General features: G+C 39.7%; 1 protein-coding gene across 1 annotated transcript; it reads right to left on the bottom strand.

Annotated features, from left to right (window-relative positions):
* Positions 1-5,355: 5,355 nt before the first annotated feature.
* LOC126633689 (uncharacterized) lies at positions 5,356-6,759 on the bottom strand. Its single transcript, XM_050304262.1, has 2 exons — positions 6,480-6,759; positions 5,356-5,833 (listed from the first exon to the last, which is right to left on the bottom strand). The coding sequence occupies exons 1-2, from the start codon at positions 6,658-6,660 to the stop codon at positions 5,739-5,741; spliced, it is 276 nt and encodes a 91-aa protein (XP_050160219.1). The 5' UTR covers positions 6,661-6,759; the 3' UTR covers positions 5,356-5,738.
* Positions 6,760-21,158: the final 14,399 nt, after the last annotated feature.

The following is a 21,158-nucleotide window of genomic DNA, read 5'->3' as shown; positions in this document are numbered from 1 at the left end:
GTGTGGAAAGTGGATGATTGAACAGTAAGATTCACGTGCTTTCTACTTCACCAGAAATCTTCAACAGAATGCCCGTAATTTCAGCAAAGCTGAGTGTGCATGTGACAGGTGCTGACAAGGTTGAAAAAAGCAGGTGCCTCTTCGATTTCTGAGATTGACCCTCGTGGTCTCTGAGCAGCCCAGTTTTTGAGAAAGCAAGCGCTTCTTCGATTTCTGAGATCGGCCTTCGTGGTCTTTGAGCAGCCCAGCTTTTGAGAAAGCAAACGCCTATTCGATTTGTGGGCAGGCGCCTCTTCGATTTCTGAAGCTCTGTCGAGTGCAGATTTTTATAGAGGCTGGCATTAAGTTCCAAAGCACACTTGAATCTTCACCAGTAGAAGCTCCCTTCTTGCACTTCTAAGATCTTGATTTGTCCGACCTCTTCTTTCTTCAACACCTTTGAAAATGTCTGGCCCCTCCGACCGTCGTTTTGACTTGAACCTCGTTGAAGAGGCAGCCACGCCTTCTCCAGACAACATATGGCACCCATCCTTCTTATCCCCTACTGGTCCGCTTACTGTTGGGGATTCCGTGATGAAGAATGATATGATTGCTGCGGTGGTGGCCAGGAACTTTCTCACTCCCAAAGATAACAGACTACTTTTCAAATGGTCTGATGAGTTGGCTGTTAAGGATTCTCTGGCTCTAAGTGTTCAGTGTGCAGGTTCTGTGTCTAATATGGCCCAGCGCCTATTTGCTCGAACCCGCCAAGTTGAATCATTGGCGCTAAAGTGATGAGTCTCAAACAAGAGATTAGATGGCTCAAACATGAGAATAAACAGTTGCACCGGCTCGCACATGACTATGCTACAAACATGAAGAGGAAGCTTGACCAGATGAAGGAATCTGATGGTCAGGTTTTACTTCATCATCAGCGGTTTGTGGGTTTGTTCCAAAGGCATTTATTGCCTTCGTCTTCTAGGGCTGTACCGCGTACTGAAGCTCCAAATGATCAACCTTCGATGCCTCATCCTTCTAGGGTTCTGTCCAGTACTAAGGCTCCGAATGATCCCCTTCCGGTGCCTTCTCTTTCTGGGGCTCTACCGACTGCTGAGACTTCTCCTAAGCAACCTTTGTGAAGGCTCCCTCTTGTTTGTTTATTTTGACTCATGTATAGGTACATATTTGTAACTTATCGGAGATATCAATAAATAAGTTTTGCTTCATTTCAATGTATTATGTTAAATACACCAAAGCCTTCTTCACTGAGTGGGGTCGGCTATATGAATCTTAGAACGCCATTGTGCTCGGTCCTGTGTCATGTCCTCCGTTAGCTCCAAATACTCTAAGTCTTTTCTTAGAGTCTCTTCCAAAATTTTCCTAGGTCTTCCTCTACCCCTCCGGCCCTGAACCTCTGTCCCGTAGTCGCATCTTCTAACAGGAGCGTCAGTAGGCCTTCTTTGCACATGTCCAAACCACCTTAACCGATTTTCTCTCAATTTTCCTACAATTTCGGCTACTCCTACTTTACCTCGGATATCCTCATTCCTAATCTTATCCTTTCTCGTGTGCCCACACATCCAACGAAGCATCCTCATCTCCGCTACACCCATTTTGTGTACGTGTTGATGCTTCACCGCCCAACATTCTGTGCCATATAACATCGCCGGCCTTATTGTTGTCCTATAAAATTTTCCTTTGAGCTTCAGTGGCATACAGCGGTCACACAACACGCCGGATGCACTCTTCCACTTCATCCATCCAACTTGTATTCTATGGTTGAGATCTCCATCTAATTCTCCGTTCTTTTGCAAGATAGATCCTAAGTAGCGAAAACGATCGCTCTTTGGTATTTCCTAATCTCCGATCCTCACCCCTAACTCATTTTGGCCTCCATTTGCACTGAACTTGAACTCCATATATTCTGTCTTTGATCGGCTTAGGCGAAGACCTTTAGATTCCAACATTTCTCTCCAAAGGTTAAGCTTCGCATTTACCCATTCCTGAGTTTCATCTATCAACACTATATCGTCTGCGAAAAGCATACACCAAGGAATATCATCTTGAATATGTCCTGTTAACTCATCCATTACCAACGCAAAAAGGTAAGGACTTAAGGATGAGCCTTGATGTAATCCTACAGTTATGGGGAAGCTTTCGGTTTGTCCTTCATGAGTTCTTACGGCAGTCTTTGCTCCTTCATACATATCCTTTATAGCTTGGATATATGCTACTCGTACTCCTTTCTTCTCTAAAATCCTCCAAAGAATGTCTTTTGGGACCCTATCATACGCTTTTTCCAAATCTATAAAGACCATGTGTAAATCCTTTTTCCCATCTATATATCTTTCCATCAATCTTCGTAAGAGATAGATTGCCTCCATGGTTGAGCGCCCTGGCATGAACCCGAATTGGTTGTCCGAAACCCGTGTCTCTTGCCTCAATCTATGCTCAATGACTCTCTCCCAGAGCTTCATTGTATGGCTCATTAGCTTAATACCCCTATAGTTCATGCAATTTTGTACGTCGCCCTTATTCTTGTAAATAGGCACCAAAGTGCTCTTTCGCCACTCAGTTGGCATCTTCTTCGTTTTCAAAATCCTATTGAAAATGTCAGTGAGCCATGCTATACCTGTCTCTATCGGTATATCGTTTGGGCCCACTGCTTTTCTATGCTTCATCTTCTTCAAAGCTACAACCACTTCTTCTTTCCTGATTCGACGATAAAAGGAGTAGTTTCTACACTCTTCTGAGTTACTCAACTCCCATAAAGAAGTACTCCTTTCATGTCCTTCATTGAAAAGATTATGAAAATAACCTCTCCATCTGTCTTTGACCGCATTCTCTGTAGCAAGAACCTTTCCATCCTCATCCTTGATGCATCTCACTTGATTTAGGTCCCTTGTCTTCTTTTCCCTTGCTCTAGCTAGTTTATAGATATCCAACTCTCCTTCTTTGGTATCTAGTCGCTTATACATGTCGTCATAAGCCGCTAACTTAGCTTCTCTCACAGCTTTCTTCGCCTCTTGCTTTGCTCTTCTATACCTTTCACCATTTTCATCGGTCCTGTCCTTGTATAAGGCTTTACAACATTCCTTCTTAGCCTTCACCTTTGTTTGTACCTCCTCATTCCACCACCAAGATTCCTTTTGGTGTGGGGCAAAGCCCTTGGACTCTCCTAATACCTCTTTTGCTACTTTTCGGATACAACTAGCCATGGAATCCCACATTTGGCTAGCTTCCCCCTCTCTATCCCACCCACACTGGGTGATTACTTTCTCTTTGAAAATGGCTTGTTTTTCTCCTTTTAGATTCCACCATCTAGTCCTTGGGCACTTCCAAGTCTTGTTCTTTTTTCTCACTCTTTTGATATGTACACCCATCACCAACAAGCGATGTTGATTAGCCAAGCTCTCTCCCAGTATAACTTTGCAATCCTTACAAGTTATACGATCCCTTTTCCTCATTAGAAGAAAATCTATTTGTGTTTTTGACGACCCACTCTTATAAGTGATCACATGTTCTTCTTTCTTCTTAAAGAAGGTGTTGGCTAAGAAGAGATCATATGCCATTGCAAAATCCAAGATAGCTTCCCCATCCTCGTTTCTCTCCCCAAAACCATGGCCACCATGAAAACCTCTATAGTTACCTGTCTCCCTGCCCACGTGTCCATTTAAATCTCCTCCTATAAATAACTTCTCCGTCTGGGCAATTCCTTGCACCAAGTCTCCAAGGTCTTCCAAAAATTTCTCCTTCGAACTCGTATCCAACCCTACTTGAGGTGTGTACGCACTAATGACATTGATGAGTTCTTGTCCTATTACAATCTTGATTGCCATGATTCTATCTCCTACCCTTTTGACATCTACAACATCTTGTGTTAAGGTCTTGTCCACGATGATGCCAACACCGTTTCTCGTTCTACTTGTGCCCGAATACCAAAGTTTAAACCCTGAGTTTTCTAGATCATTTGCCTTAAGACCAACCCACTTAGTTTCTTGTAGGCACATAATATTTATCCTTCTCCTCACCATAACTTCCACTACTTCCATAGATTTTCCCGTTAAGGTTCCTATATTCCACGTTCCTAAACGCATTCTACTCTCTTGAACTCTACCCTTTTGTCCTAGCTTCTTCACCCTCCCCCATCCAATAGGATCAAAGTACTTCTTTTGTGTGTCCTGTGTAAAGTTGATAGGAGCATATGCTCCCAAACAACTTTAAGTGGAGTCGTTCGAAAAGAAGTTTCTATGGCCCCCTTGCTCATTTAACACTGCATCCGGGTGCCGATGGAGATACAGCGACCCTTGCTCACTTATCACTGTGCTCGGACCACACAGCGCGCCACTTACGGGTGACGCCTTAGCTTTAGCGCGATTTCGTTCTGGATTCATTTTCATAAGGATTCGACGTAACTGTGAAGTGCCGGCTGTCGACTACCTGACGCATTCCCCCTCCTCCTTTACCCGGGGTTGGGACCGGCAATGTAAGATAAACTTACACAGGCGGAGTTCCAGATAATGTTAGTGAAGGGAAAATGCTATGTTTTAAGCAATCCGTGCAGAGATATAAAATGGTGGCCTTTTAACTTCCTAACCTTGGAACTTGGCAATCTGATGAGTATGACACCGCATAATTTTGAGCTGTTATCTGGACGGGAGATGGAGATGGGGAAAAAAGAGAAATTTTGTTCGGACCCAACATTTCTTTTTCTAAGCTCCAACTTATATAACTTTTTACCTTGAAATTTCTGTTCTACCCCCATTTGCCTAGAAAGATAAAGCCATAACCTACCGATTGTGAGGTTAAGTCCACTCCTTTTATTTTAGTGTACATAATATTGTTTGTTTTTTTTTTAAATAAATATAAAACAACCAATTAATGAAAATGCCTCGGATTACCCCATACCAACACCTCCATTAAAACAATCCTACTCCAATCCTCGACTGCCGAAACTGTTTGTCATTCCTGTTGAATGATTTAAGCTCACTGAGTGGTAAATGGAGGTGTGTGAATAGCCCGCCCCAAACAAATTGGCTTAATTCGATGATATCTATTAATTGCTCTATTGTTATGATGTTGAAGTACTGCTTCTAAATTCTAGTGGGATGAGGTGAGCTTGGCTGGGTTTCTTTTTCGTTTTTTTTTTCTTTTCTAAATGCATTTTGTATGTGGGATAAAACAGAGATTCAACGTAAAGAAAGTTATAAATTGGGTTTAGAAAGAGAAATTTTGTCCGAACAAAATTCCCGAGAAAAAAACCAGTTTCCATTCCCTTCGCAACGTTAAAAACATCAATTACATCAACCGAACAACAAATTCGACACCCACACCTCGGAGTGTAATTCAACAAAATTAATAAAACTGATGCAGGAATTCTATGTTTTGGTTCAACAGTCTGGAAACTCAAGTATTTAACCCAAAAGTTTACATAAAATGCAAGCTCCAGATGAGAACAAACAGAGCCTGTTGCTTGCTAGTTAGAAATCAAAGGAATTCCTGACATGGAAGGATCATGGATGCACCTCAACATGACAAGAAACACAACCTAATTATTCATAACGATTCCTCATAACCGTAAATTTGTATTTATCAAAACAAAAGTAAACAGAACAACCATTACTCCTCAAGGACCATGAGAAGCCACTCTTCTGGAAAACGGGTCGAAGAAGGCAAAAAAACCTATTGCACCTTCCAAGTTGCAACCATTATGAAAAACCAGAGTAAAGTTACACACCTTCAACATAAAACTCGTGAAATCATTTAGCAGCGGCGGGTGTCCCTGAAGAAAGTCTTTCACTCCTTGCCTTATCAGCTTTTTCTAAGTAGTCTTGATGAGATTGGTGCTTTGCCCCTACAGGGAGGGAGAACACAAATGGAATTAGACTTGGCCGATAACAAAACACATGGTTAACAATATCAACAGGTAACGGAAACAAAATCCGATAACGGAGTCTGAAATCACTCTTGCAAGGCACATCATGAGTTATAACCATTCAATCAAAGCTTTACACTCAGATATCAACAAAAGAAACTGCCATGAAATCGTTAACATGTATTTTGCAAGAATATGGTGAAATCAAAGTGGCATAATGCTGTGGGAAACAGCCCTTTCTTTTCACACAACAGACGAGCAGAACAAAATGCTACTGAAGTTACTGGAGACCCAAATTTTTAAGAATAATTGCAAAAATTAATTCATAAATGCAAATTAATAGAAATTTCCACTGCTCAGATAGCGTAACCCAAACCTAATTGTTAACTGAATACATATCAAGGCGACTCGACCCGCGTAATCGATTAACAGGAACCAACGAAACTGCTACAAATTTCAAATGATTCCGGGAAAATTGATTTCAAATGATCCCCAATTTACACATTTCCAGTGTTTGGTTGCCAAGAAAAGGTAGGAAAATTCGAAAAACTAAATTCGTAGTTGTAATCACTAGAACCCAAAAACAGCGGCGTATAAATCGAAAGAGAAGTGAAGAGATACGAACCTCGATTCATGAGGTACCAAGGAACGGCAAAGACGGCGCTGATAATAACGAGGCCTGCAAATACGTGCTTCTTCTCACCGCTGTACAAGTAGTGCTCCATCCTCGCCCTAAATCCCCTTCCACCACCGCCTCCTCCTCCTCCGGCGGCAGTTGCGCTACTGGTTTTGGCCTCGCTGCTCATTTTCTTCTGCCTTCTCGCACTCTTTCGTTCCCTTGCGGTTTCTTTTGTTAAACTCAGGCTCGGCTGTCTTCTCGTGTTTGGCCGCGGGGTTTTAATTCCCAAGGTTATTTCCAATCGAGGTTGGTATATCTCATTTTAGCCTTCTTGCCTTCAAAAAAATTAATATTTTAATAAATAATGCAAGGTCATATTTTTTATCATCTTCAACCGAGAGCCAAAGGGTTATAGAGCTCGTTTTAGTCTTGTCATAAAAAACCGTCTTCAATAGAGCATCAAAGGGTCATAGGATTAAACATAATTTATTATTTAAATTTAAAAACTACAACTTAAATTTAAAAACTACAACTTATATTTAAAAACTACAACAACTTAATTTTAAAAACTACAACAATTTAAATTTAATATCTAAAATCATCATTATCAGTCGGAGGTAAATAACTATCGTCGAGTCATAATTTCTTTTCTTTTCCTATCAAAATAGGCCTTACTCATTGGAGTGTAATTCGAAGTGTTCCTTTCCATATTCTTATCATTCATCTCTTCTTGTATTTGTTTAGCCCATTCTTCATGCCTACGGTTCCTTTCTTCCGCGGCAAAGACATTTTGCTACGCTATTAATGTAAAACCCCACCCCTAATTATAAAGGTAATTTTGAGTTTTTATTTAAAAAATTATTTTTTAAGGCCTTAATAGGTGTGCCCAGAGGGCCCACCTTGTTTTTGTGTCCCTGGTTTTTCCCTCTTTTTCTGATTTCTAACACACACACACACACACACATAATTCCCTCTCTCCTCTCCCTTACCTCTCTCGTAACTTTCTCTCTCTCTCTCTCTCTCTCTCTCTTTCTCCCTCTCCCTCTCATCTCTCCCGTTGAAGCTTTCTGTAACTCACCCTCACTCTCTCTAATTTCCCGAGCATCACCACTCACAACCACCATCTCTTATGGCTTGGTTCAACACAAAATCACCAGAAATAGATATTGCGTTGCATGAGGATCTCAGCAGTGGCTATGCATGTTCAATCTAATAACTGGATGGGGGGGCTGATTGGGGAGCTCCATGTTTACCGGCGAAGTCCGACTAAAAAATGACGTTTCGGTCATTGATTTTACACAAGAATCATTCCTATTCGACCCCAGGTATTTTCCTAGGTTTAATTCATAACTTTTGGACTCGAATCCGAGATTCTAACTCCTGTAGTCCTTTTGTTCTTCACCCCAGTTTCAAATGTGGAGCTCCGAAGAGGAACTCGGTAATTTTGAGGTCCCCTGAGCTCGAATGGGTCCTCATTAAACCTCAGGAAAACATTTCATGCTCTGCATGTTTGAATTTACCTAAATTTCGAGGTACTAACCTATGTATAACTTTCGGTGATTCCCAGGATTTGTTCCGGTAACGCCTGCTGTTGAACTCCAGCAAGTTCTTGTGTGGGGTGTGTGTGTGTGTGTGTGTGTGTGTGTGTGTGTGTGTGTGTAAGCGTGTGAGTGTGTGTGTGTGTGTGTTTGTGTAAGCGTGTGAGTGTGTATGGTGCACGTGTGTGTGTGTGTGTACAGTGTGTGTGTGTGTGTGTGTGAGTGAGTGAGTGTGTGTGTGTGAGTGAGTGTGTGTGTGTGTGTATTTAGTTCGTGTGTATGTGTATATGTGATAAGCTCATATTTATATATATTTTACATAAAATTCACTTGTCTTTTCTTAGTTAATTCCTTATATTTTTGAGCTATTTACTATGTTTTTGTGTTTTGTGTGATTTATCAAGCAAAGAAAAGAAAAGTAGCACAAGTGAGATATTAAGTAACAAATTCGTCAAAACCGCCTGTGCAGATTAGCTGACTTTGGAAGCATGTTACGAACAGCTCAAAATGAATGAGAGAATGAGCCTTATATACTTGGAAAGCTACGGGTGTCTATTTGCTGGACAGTTTACGGATTCTTAATATCATTTTTCTAGAAGAAGTTATGGGCATTGTAACACTGAAAGGTTCATAAAAGGGCTAAGCAGATTTGGCTAATAAAATGAGAAAGTAAAGGCACTTGTTTTGTGTTTTGCTTTGTCATCAACACTTAGCAGCAAATGGGGTTATGATTGCACTCATTTGGCTTTGGAGCAAGTGGAAATGCACATGCAAAAGAGAAACATGGACAGCTACACACATGCAAACTGCATAGGTTGGAGGGCATACACACACTCTACATAGACAACACACACACAACAAGAAAGGCACGGCATGGGCAGAAAATGGGTGGATTGTTGGCTGAAATAATGAAGAACATGTGTGTGCAAATGCAAAGGAAAAACACACACACATGGCCAAAGGAAAGACACACACATGGGCATAAAATGGGTTGATTTGTGGCTGAAATGATGAAGAACATGTGTGTAAATGTAAAGAAGAAACAATGCAGAAAATGTGTTTGTTTTGTGGCTGAAATGATGAAGGTCATGTGTGTGCAAATGTAAAGGGGAACATGGACATCACACACCCATACAAACTGCACATGCAAGGAATTGAAGTGGTCCTCTCCTTAGCCTATAAATACATCCACCATTCCCCTTCCTAAGGAGAATCTTGATCCATCAAAAGAGCTTCATTCACAAACACAATTTCCTTGCCATGACCTCCATCCATTCATCTAGCCATACTACATCTCACCAATCCATACACTTTCATCTCTTAGCCGTGCAAATCCATTCCATCCATATATCCATACACATCCTAGACACTTGTGCTACAACAAGGTGGTGAAAACAAAGGTCCTTGGCGTTTCAAGCTTGGAACTTTGGAGCGTTTTAGGTGTCCTTCATTCTTGCTTTCAATGTCTACTTTGTTATTTTCTAATTTTGTTGCAATTATGAGTGGCTAAACCCCTATTTAGTTAGGGGGAAGTTTGAAGCCATGAACATGCTTGAGATTTGAATTGATTTCTTCCAATTGTGATTTGATAAGTTGTGATTCCAATTCAGTTATCTATTTTATTCATAACTGATTCTTGTATGTTTATTAAGGATGCATACTTAGTTTTCATGCATGAATTGGATGCTAGAATATAAATGAGTTTCACCTAATCGTTACAAGTTTATATTCATGAGTAGTGAAGGTTGTTTATCACAATCGCGTTAATTGAATTCTTGGCAATTGTATCATGCATTCATAGTTGTAATTGCCTCGTCAAGACTTATGATTTTCATTGAACGTAATGATCTCTGATTGTATCTCTATTATGCATTCATATAGGGGACTTTTAGAGAATGATTTGGGTTGTCGCATGCATTCATCCAATTCAATGAGTAAAGGAAAATCTGAGGGTTAATTTGTGCATCACGGTTAATCTGAGGTGTTGAGCATCATAGTTTATTGAAAAGCAATTGGAAATCGATTCATGTACAAGTGTGTCATGTGTGAAGAACATACCTCTAACTAATCCATCCATCATCGTATTCTTTAAATTTGTCTTACAATCTGCCTAGTTTTATAACTTGTTTGTTTGTTTCAAATTCATCAAAACCAAAATCCCCATTTTACTTTCTTGTTTCAAAGTGTTAAATTTCGGTTTTGTTTGTGTTTTTGAGTGTTTTGATTTAAACCAAAACACTAAATTCGTCCAAAATTGTGTTAGAGTCAAATCTGCCCAGTTTGTGTTTTTAGGCAGTTTTGAGTCTTTAGAATCTGTTTTGAGTCCCTTGAGTCTATTCAAACATTTTTAACTTTGTTTTTATGTTTTTGAGTAAGTTTAGAGGTTTTAGCAAGCCCTCATAATCCCCGGTTTAGAACTATCCCTACTTGCATTTATACTACAATTTGACAACAAGAGGGTTTAATTTGAGTGCTTAACTTTCATCGCATCAATATGATGTGAGTGTATATGTGTGTGTATGATGTGTACTGTGTGTGCTATGCATGTGTGCATGTGTGATGTGCATACATGTGTATGTGCTGACGTGTGTGTATGTGTGTTGTGTGGGTTTGGGCTCAAGCCCAAACCACCCCTTTTGTTCCTAAACTATCCAAACTCAAAACCCAATAGGTCCTAACCCTATTTAACCTAAACCTAAACCCTAATCCGAATCCAAACCCAAGACCCATTTCCATTTTTGTAAATTTTATAGTTGGGTAGTTTGATAAATTGTACATTTTTATGCTTAGGTGAAGTTGCTAGTGGGGATTTCCTTAATCCTTTTCCGCACAACTCTGCCGCTACGGAGTATCTGTGAGTGGACCTCTTCTAAAATTACATGATTTCATAGCTTAATTGCATAAATGAATAGCATGCCTTACGAGTTTATGAACTGATTTTATGTTAAGCATGTTTATGGAAAATGTTGTTTATCGTCTCGTTTTTTGTGAGGAATTAATTGTTGGCCTATATTGAGCTATATTTTAATATATCGTATTTTCTATAAAAACCATGAACTAGTAGACTATCTAATGGATGACGATAGGATGCTAGAACATGTTTTCAAAACCCCTTTTTATAGTATAGACAATGGATGACTTTATACTATGAAGTGGTTATTTATGAGAGACGTAACTATTTGTGTGTACCTAGTGGACACTATGCCGCTTAGGGCAAGAATTTAGTGTTGGCAGATAGGCCGGGAGAAATAATACCTAGCTATGGGTTGAGGGACACGGAGCAGGCATTAGGCCGGGAGTTGATAATCTCTAGCTACGGGCGCAAAGACCACGGTGCTGGCATAGGGCCGAGAGTTATATTTATTCAGTGATTTTACTGGCAGCACACCGTGCTTACGAGATGATCTGTGAGATGTTTGATGTTTGATTTCCACGACGTTATTCCGCGATATGTCTTTAGAGATGTTTTTGGCATGCTAGGGTTTTCAGTAAACCTATCACTTATTATGCTAGTAGTTTTCTGTATATAAACTGTGGGGGTTAGTATCTTCATAACTATTTTATTATTACTGTATATATGAACTTTGTCCCTCACCTTTGTTTTGTGTCCCCATTCTGGACTTAGAATCGAGGCATACAATCCTAGCGTCAAGGCACTTCCGCAACGACATCTTCGAGTCCTCTTGGTGTAGGACCTGCTCCTTTGTTCATTCAATTTTATATTATTTCTTTTAGTATTCTGGTTAGTTGTATGCTATGAACACGTTTCTTAAATGCATATTCTTTTATATTTATAAGTCTTAATTATTCCTTATTTTTAGCCTTTGCACTTAATAAATGGCTTTCGTCACCCTCGGGTGTCGGCCAACACATGCCTATCCTGGTATTCAGGGCAATATCGGGATCGGGGCTTATCAGATTGGTATCAGAGCGTGGGTTGTTCAGAGCATACTTAGGATTCTCTTCTATTCTCGTAAAGTGTCAGTTTTGACATCATTTTGATGTCAGGACTTCTAGATTTAGTGCCATTCAGCGCAATTGTGCTAACCTTTCTCTATTTGAATTGTCACATTCTAGCTGAAATACAAGAATTCGTGTCGGGATTGTACCTCAGTAGTGATGAATTGGATTGTTGGATGACTTTCAACATTAGATCGATACTCCGCAACATGCATTCCCTAGGAATTACGGGCAGAGTGGATCTAATAATCATAGACAGTGACTCCTATTTCTGCATCATCACCTTCATTCGCTTGTTTGTTTCTCAATGTAAACTGAATCATGCTGGAGCAATACACCGAGGATGAAAAAGAAAAAAAATTTGTTCTCAGCATGGTTTCTAGTTCAAATCCCAACATCTTGTACTTTAGATTCTAATGGACTTGTTTTGACCCTTAAATTCTTGAGTGTTCTTTCAACCTTTTCGACATGGTTTCTCGCTCAATCAGTGAGGAATTCATGATTGATCAATTTGGCGAAAGTGTGCACCCAATTCTTATCAATTTGGACAGGAATGTTAGGAGCATAACCTTTTCACAAGCTTACCAAACTTACCAGAAACAGTTCCATGTAAGTGTGTAGTTAAGCTGTCTTTTGGTAAGAGATTGGTGAAGATTGTAGTGTAAGTGATTAGCTGATTGCATCACTATCTTCACGCTAAATTGAATGGTCACCACTCATTATCTTGTTGCAATTCATCACCATCATATTATACTCTGGTAGACCTTTTCGATGATGTAATGTGTTCGCCTCAACCCAGCTTTCCACTACCTCTCACCAGGATCCTTCGGTTCGAGAGCACGTGGGCATGAGGTTTAAGCGGTCTTTTAGTAAGAGTTGGATGAAGGTTTTAGTACAGAAGGTCAGCAGATTGTATCACCATCTTACTATAATTCATAGGCATCGCATCGGTTCTTTTCCAACGTTATGTGTTTGTCTCAAAGCATCTTTTCACTGCTTCACTTCCGAACCTTATTGTTGTGAGTAGGCGGATGTCGAAACACTTATAGCAAATCTATTTGCTGCACTCTGGGATGGCACTACAGCACGGTTGAGGCGAGAATTGGATAATCTTTACACCTTTCTCAAAATGTGTGTACTCTCTTTTGTTTTTAGGTTGATCATTTGCGAGTTGTTATTCTTTCCACCAACTTTGGCCGTTTGACTAGAAATCTGCAACTAAGCAAAAGTGGAGAAGTGGTTTGAGCACTACAACAGCTCCTAAGAAATACTACTTGTCGAGGAAGATGACTTATCATTTTCTGCTTACTTTGTTCGAGCTTTTGGGTCTATTATTAACATAGTAGCCACTTCTCTTGAATCTCAAGGTACAATTTTCAAATGGGTTCTTTATTTGTGAAACTCTGGAGTAGTTGGTCACATTTGGAAGAACGGAGGAGAATAGGATGCTTGGTGCTGGATGCAATTGTTACGACGATAGTTTTTATTTTGTTTGGTTGGGTACGACAGTTTTGTGACATAGTACGAACGTTTTCTACAGGAAACACTGGTTGGCAGATGAGTATTGTGAACTGGTATTCGGATGATTAAATTTACGACATGTGAAATGGTGCACCCTCAGGAAATTACTGCTTGCTTATCGAGACAACAATATGTTGTCGATATTGCGGGCTGCAGACTGTGATATCAATAGCTTATTCGTTGGGTTCGTTAAGCAAGTGGGCAGGAAGACTCATCTTCAGCAGTGGTTACGGATTTGTTATTGTTGGGGCTCAACCCAAAAACACATATATTCTTGGAGTACGTGACGTTTCAAATTCTTGGGCAAGACCCACTTTCATTTCCGATTTTGGATTTTCAGTATAAATATTTTAACTTCCGTCACTAGTTATTTATTTTGACGTTACAAATGTTTTGGGGGAAGTATTTCCGTTTTTAGTTTTTAAGTTTAGCACGAGTTTTCGACCCATATGTTTTTACCTATCTATTTTGATAATATTGTATTTTACGTCCTTACTTTTGGCCTTAAGCTATTTTGTGTTTTCGACTTTATATTTCATTAAAGTATGTTTCTACTTTTCCACTGATGGGGAAAGAAAGTAAGAGCTTGGAGGCATGATAGAGGATTTGGCAAACCATTTGCGACGGTGTGGTGTATTCTCTTTGATGCACCCACTCTGACTTGATTTCTTTTTATACGTAAATTCTTCTTCCTATTTTTGAGTTTTTTAGTGTAGTCAGTTATTTCAAATTTTGGGGACGAAATTTCTTTAAGGGGGGTAGATTGTAAAACCCCACCCCCAATTATAAAGGTAATTTTGATTTTTATTTAAAAATTGTTTTTTTTAAAGCCATAATAGGTGTGCCTAGGGGGCCCACCTTGTTTTTGTGTCCCTGGTTTTTCCTTTTTTTCTGATTGCTAACACACACACACACACACACACACATAATTCCCTCTCTCATTTCCCTCACCTCTCTTGTAACTTTCTCTCTCTCCCTCTCATCTTTCTCGTTGAAGCTCTCTGTAACTCACCCTCACTCTCTAATTTCCTGAGCATCACCACTCACAACCACCATATCTTACAGCTTAGTTCAACACAAAATCACCAGAAATAGATATTGGGTTGCCTGAGGATCTCAGCAGTGGCTATGTATGTTCAATTTGATAACTGGATGGGGGGCTGATAGGGGAGCTCCAAGTTTACCGCGAGTCCGACTAAAAAACAATGTTTCAGTCATTGATTTTACACGAGAATCATTCCTATTCGACCCCAGGTATTTTCCTAGGTTTAATTCATAACTTTTGGACTCGAATCCGAGATTCTAACTCCTGTAGTCCTTTTGTTCTTCACCCCAGTTTCTGATGTGGAGCTCCGACAAGGAACTTGGTAATTTTGAGGTCCCCTGAGCTCGAATGGGTACTCATTAAACCTCAGGAAAACATTTCATGCTTTGCATGTTTGAATTGACCTAAATTTCGAGGTACTAACCTATGTATAACTTTCGGTGATTCCCAGGATTTGTTCCGGTAACGCCTGCTGTTGAACTCCAGCAAGTTCCTGTGTGGTGTGTCTGCGTGTCTGTGTGAGTGTGTGTGTGTGTGTGTGTGTGTGTGTGTGTGTGTGTGTGTGTGTGTGTGTGTGTGTATGTGTGTGTGTGTGTGTGTAAGCGTGTGAGTGTGTGTGTGTGTGTTTGTGTAAGCGTGTGTGAGTGTGTGTGGTGCACGTGTGTGTTGATATGAAAATTAACTTAACACACAAATTAAACCCTGTTGATGCACAAAATTAGTGAGGACTTTGGTACAGCAGAAAGTGTTAAGTTTGTGACCTTCGCTAGATTGCTCCGGTCATTAGTGTGGATAAGTATGTAAATGGCTAGGGATAGAAAACCAAACACAAGATGTACGTGGTTCACCCAGATTGGCTACATCCATGGAGTAGAGGAATTTTCATTAATTGTGAAGGGTTCACACAAGTACATAGGTTCAAGCTCTCCTTTAGTGAGTACTAGTGAATGATTTAGTACAAATGACATTAGAAAATATTGTGAGAGAATGATCTCTATTTATAGAAGAGAGTTTCTAGTTTCATTCTGACATTGACACGTGTCGTGTTATGATTGGCTTCTGATGTTGACACGTGTCGTGCTATGATTGGCTTCTGATGTTGACACGTGTCGCACCGTGATTGGCCTTCTGGTTGGAGGGAAACTCCTCTGGGTCCTTGACGGTATAATGTTGACTGGTGCTCAGTAGTTTCAGGATTGGTTAAGTATGGTACAAACAGTGCTCCCCTAAGTTCCCGAGTGAGGGAAGCTCCTCGGTTGGGGACTTGCAAGATCCAAGCCACTGAGTAATCACGAAATTTCTAAGTACCGAAGTGTGGTATCATCTTCACTTGCCTTATCTGCCTTATAGGTAGATGTGAGATCTTTTTTGGAAGTACTTTTCCTTCATCCAGAGGGTATCTTTAACCGGTGGAGATGTACAAGGTAATGTATTAATTTCACTTGAAGCTTACTTGTAGTTTCAGGTTTGGTCAAGTGCGATACAAACCATGTAGTAGGAGTCCCCCAAGTCGCCGAGCTAGGAGATTTGCCGAAAGAGGTAACCGACAAGATAAGCAATCAGACTTCCAAGCAAGCAACCTGGATCGGAGGTTCGACTTCGGCTTCCGGTTGATTGTTCTCTTTCTCCTTGTGTCGTAAACAACAACAAGGATAAGGAGAAGCAAATGGAGAATAGATGATATGAGATACTTTTGCTTTTGAAGAAGTAACTTTCAACAGGCTTGTTCTTGAACTGGGCTGGAGGGTTTTTTGGTTTCCTCCAGAGTATAAGGCCGACTCAAGAATTTGAGGGTCAAAACAAGTCCATCAAATCAAGAGTGCGTTCGACCTTGATGATATGGGATACTTTTGCTATTGAAAATGTGATAAATGAAATGGCACATTTTCTGTTACGCTTGTCTCAACATGCTTCCTTGTATCCTTCTCACTTGCTCTATCTCTTCCTCGGGCAGATGTGGTATCTTTTCTGGAAGCATAAGATGTTGAAGATGAGTACTCGAGAGCAATGTCAGGTAAGTAATTGATAGAAGCATATTTATGCGCCTTAGTTAGCTAGTTCTTATGCATTTTTGTTATGTTTTCTAAGTTAAAATAGACGTTTAAGCTACTTTCATGTGTTTTCAGGTTTTAAGGGCATATTATACAAAAAGATGCATTTTGGAGCCTTTTGGAGCACAATTGAGCTTGGATTGGACATCACATACTTGGAGCCAAAAGAATGGATGAAATTGAAGATTTGAAGATGATAATTCCTACTTGAACAAGGTTTCCTAGTTGAAGTAGGAAAGTGCCTAATTGAAGAAGGTTTCCTAGTTGAAGTAGGAAAGTGCCTAATTGAAGAAGAATTCCTAATTAACGAGGGAGTCCTAATTGAAGAAGGATTCCTAATCAACGAGGGATTCCTAGTTGAAGATGGATTCCTAGAAGAACGAAGATTCCTACTCAAATGAGGTTTCCTACTTGAAGTAGGAAAGCTAAGCCTAAAAGTTTCCACTTTGGGTTGATCTTTCCTAAACCTACATGGCCTTGAGTTTTAGCAACATTAGAAGGTTCCTAAGCGTTGGAAGACACAAAAAAAGGTTCTAGAATAATTTCTCATCCTTGTCGTGGGTTAGGGCCTATTTCTTCTTGGTGTTCGGCTTTCTAGAAGCCCTATCTATATTCCCTTAAACCTGCCGCACATCACCCTTTCTAGAAACCCTTTTCCTTGCCTTGCAAGGCATTCTAGAAGGCCAATCCTTTACCCTATCCATCCAACCGCACCCTAGGCCTTTTCCCATCCAAAATCTGATTGTTTTAACCTATTTTCTGATGGATTTGGTTTTCTAGAAACCCTAATCTGATTTGCTAGGGTTTTTGGTGCTTATATATATATATCTCTACACCTTTGCCGCACACTACCACCTCTTATACACATCAATTCACGCCAGAAATCATCCCTTGCTCTCTGCCGCACCCTTCCACCACCATATTCTCTAATTCCAGCCAGAAATCATCCCTTGCCGCACCACCCATCAACCCTAAACCTTTCCATACCATTCCCTATCCGTTCTACACCATAAATACCACCCAAAACCTGTTCTAAACTTCTCTGCCGCAGCAAGGAAGAATGAGAAATCGTTGATGCGCTTGCTGCCAAGTTGGAGCGTTCTAGGTGTTTTCTTTCTTTGGATTTTAATTTCTAATTTTATGTATCTTTGCTTTGTGCATATGAGGAACTAAACCCCCCCTTGGCTAGGAGGGGATTCAAAACCATGTTTATGCTTGCTATATGATTTGATTACTTCTAATTGCGTTTCATAAGTTGTGAATTCAATTTACTTATCTATATGAATTAAAACTGGTTTGTGTATGTTGGTTAAGAGGGTCTGCTTAGTTTGCATGCATGAATTTGATGCTAGGATATAAGGGAATTCCAATTAATTGTTATGAACTTATATTCACAAGTAGTAAAGGTTGTTGATCACAATCGTGTTAAGTAAATTCTTGGCTTAAGTTTCATGCAATTCATAGTAACAAGTGCCTCGTCAATGCTTATGGTTTTCATAGAACTTAATGATTCTTGCATGTGTCTCTATTATGCGCTTTCATGTAGGGAACTTGTGGGGAATGCTTTGGGTTGTCGTATGCAATTCATCCAATTCAATAACTTAAGGAAAATCTGAGGGTTAATTTAAGCGGACCTAATTAACTTGGGGCTGTTGGAAATATGCCCTGAAAGTCAATATTTGGAAGAAACCTTTCAGGACAAATGAATGGATGTATAAATGATTCTTATACATCAAATGGCAAAGATACTAATTAGGACTATCTCAATAAACGATATATGTCCTAAATAGTGAATCCATGGACAATGGATCGATTGAAGAAGTAATCTAATGATGTTAGACTACAGAGACCTTCTTCACATAACCATAATGTCCAAAAAGGTTCCTGGTCATTGGATTGTCGGAGGGATACTGACAATGCTTAGACCGATACATACTGTGTCTGCTTCAAATGGAAGGATGGAAAGTCTCATCCCATTCGTGTGGTGACACTAAGACAAGTATGTAGGTGCTCATTAAGGGAATGAGTTCACTGAACACAATCGAACGAGAGTACTTGCATGGAGGTCTACTCACATGTCAAGCAAGTAACTCTAATGGTTGGAATAATGTAAGTAGTCCTTTGACCTGAGGCATCGTCGTTGTCTTGTGGCTAAGTACTTAATCTTTGATTATGTCAAAGTCACCCCATTCGTGGGTGTCCACGGCATAATTGGGGTTAAGCCACTTAGTCATGAAGGCAAATGAATGCGCAACAAGGAATCTCTAATCCTCGATAAGAGAGGAAGAATACTCTAAGATATGATTCGGGAATCTTCGGCCGAAGTATCGAGCGTAATAAAGGAAAGCGTTCATATACGACTCAATTGAATCATATAAGAAGGAATAATGACATTAGGGGTTTGACATTATATATCCATACCCTAGTAATGTGATTGAGAGTATTGTTTTAGAGAATGATCGAATTACATTGTAATTCCAACTGAATAGGTTCTCCGAACAACTTCTACATTAGCTTGGGTAGCTATGATATATGGTTAGATGTCACTCATAGCTTGTGAGTTCTTCTAGATGATTAAATGTAGTCATCAAAGAAGAAGGTGAATTAAAAGGAAGTTTTAATTCACTAAGTGATTGAATTAAATATAATCAAATAGATTGATGTCAATCACCTCATTACCTTGCTAATTAGAATCTAAAATGATTGTACACCGATACACTCTTGTGGTGAGTAATTAATGGATGATGGAAATAATTAATTGGATTAATTAAGTGTTGTGATTAATTTAGAAAGTCTAAAGAAATCATAAAAGCGATAAAAGATCGTTTTGGGCTTAAAGAAACGTTCGGGATTAATTGGGCCCATTGGGCCTAAACCCATTGGGCTTTTATTCAAGCATTGGATGACTAGAAATAAATAAAAGCCCAAAGCCCAAACCAACACAAAGGGGCCGGCCATTTAAAGTGGAGAGGGAGAGATATTAAGTCAAGTTGTTGACTAGGTTTCTTTTTGTCTATATAAGGAACTTTATAGAGATTTATTCCTTAGGGTTTTTGTGTGTTTAAAACAACAAAGAGGCAAAAGAAATAGCTCTCTAAAACTACACAAAGGCCGGCCACCTTAAGGGTGATTTAGCTAATCCTTTTTCACTCTTTTTTTTATTCCTCCATCCATCTCACTACACTAGTGGGTGTGGATATTTAGAGGTCTTCTCCTTTGGAGACTAAAGGAGAACCTAGGAGCACTCTTACCAACAAAGTGGAGGAGGCAAGGAGGGAGGCTAGGATCAAGGAGTTCAAGGAGCAAAGGGCTTGGAGGTGGTCCATCCTTGGTCTAAAATCTAGATCAAGAGGTATAGATCTATTCCTTCACTTTGTTCTTAACTTAAATGTTTTAGATGCATTATATATAAACCTATGAACCTTGAAGGGGATTTGCATGACTATAGCTTTGATATTATTTGATAACATGCTTCCGTTGCTTATGTATATTAATTTTGAATTGTATATGCATGCTAGTCATTTCGAAATCCCATATTAATCTCTAAGATTTCCCTTCAGGGGCGTTGAGAATTCATGGTTTATTGAGAAGCAATTGGAAATCGTTTTGTATGCAAGTGTGACATGTGTGGAGAAGAACCCCTTAGCTAGCCTTCCATCCATTCACTTTAACCAATTTCGTTTTAAAATCTGTTTAGTTTAGTTTACTTGTTTTGTTTTTAAATTTGTCCAAAATCAATCCCCCTTTACTTTGTTGAGTCATATTAGTTAGAAATCAATTTAGTTTGTGTTTTTAAGTGTCTTGAGTCAAGTTAAAACCAATTTTCGTCCAAATTCTTCCTTAGTGTTCAAAACTGCCCAGAAAGTGTTTTTAAGGCAGTTTTGAGTGTTTGTTTGCTGTTTTGAGTCTTTTGCTTTGTTTTGGTGTTTTATAGTTTAGTTTTGCATTCTTTGAGTCTAGTTTAGTGTTTTAAACTTTGCTTTTACGTTTTGAGTCAGTTTTCAAGTGATTTAGCAATCCCTCCTAATCCCCGGCCTAGAACGATCCCTACTTACATTCCATACTACAATTGATAAAAAGAGGGTTTAATTTGAGTGCTAGTTAATATCATATCAAATTTTGGTGCCGTTACCGGAGATTAGCAACTTTGCTAATCCCTTGGATTGTTTTATTTCTGTTTTAATTCGTTCCAGATTCTTACATTGTTCTTGTTTCTTGTTTTAGGTACTAGTTTATGACTCGGAGTTCTCATCCGGTTCGTGAACACATCTTGGACTTTGACGAAGATTTTGAGCGAGAGTTGAGACGAAAGAGGAAGAATCCCGAACCTAGTGAATCAAGTTCAAATTCAGAAGCCGAAGTTGAGTTTGAAGAAGAGGAACCCACGGCAAGAATGGGTGAAGTAGAGGCAGTCATGGCACAAGACAATCTTACAATCAAGGAGCTTTCGGCTTCGGGATTGGACAATGTTGCACCCCTATGCATCCAATACCCCGCGGCTGCCCAAGGAAAGACTGAAGAATTTGAGTTGAAGTCAAGTTAGCTACACCACATTCGGAAGTACCATGGG

The sequence above is a fragment of the Malus sylvestris genome, chromosome 9 (genome assembly GCF_916048215.2).
Source record: "Malus sylvestris chromosome 9, drMalSylv7.2, whole genome shotgun sequence".
In the NCBI taxonomy this organism is placed as follows: domain Eukaryota; kingdom Viridiplantae; phylum Streptophyta; class Magnoliopsida; order Rosales; family Rosaceae; genus Malus; species Malus sylvestris.
The sequence above is the reverse complement of the archived record's forward strand: the minus strand, read 5'-3'. Positions and strand labels throughout refer to the sequence as shown.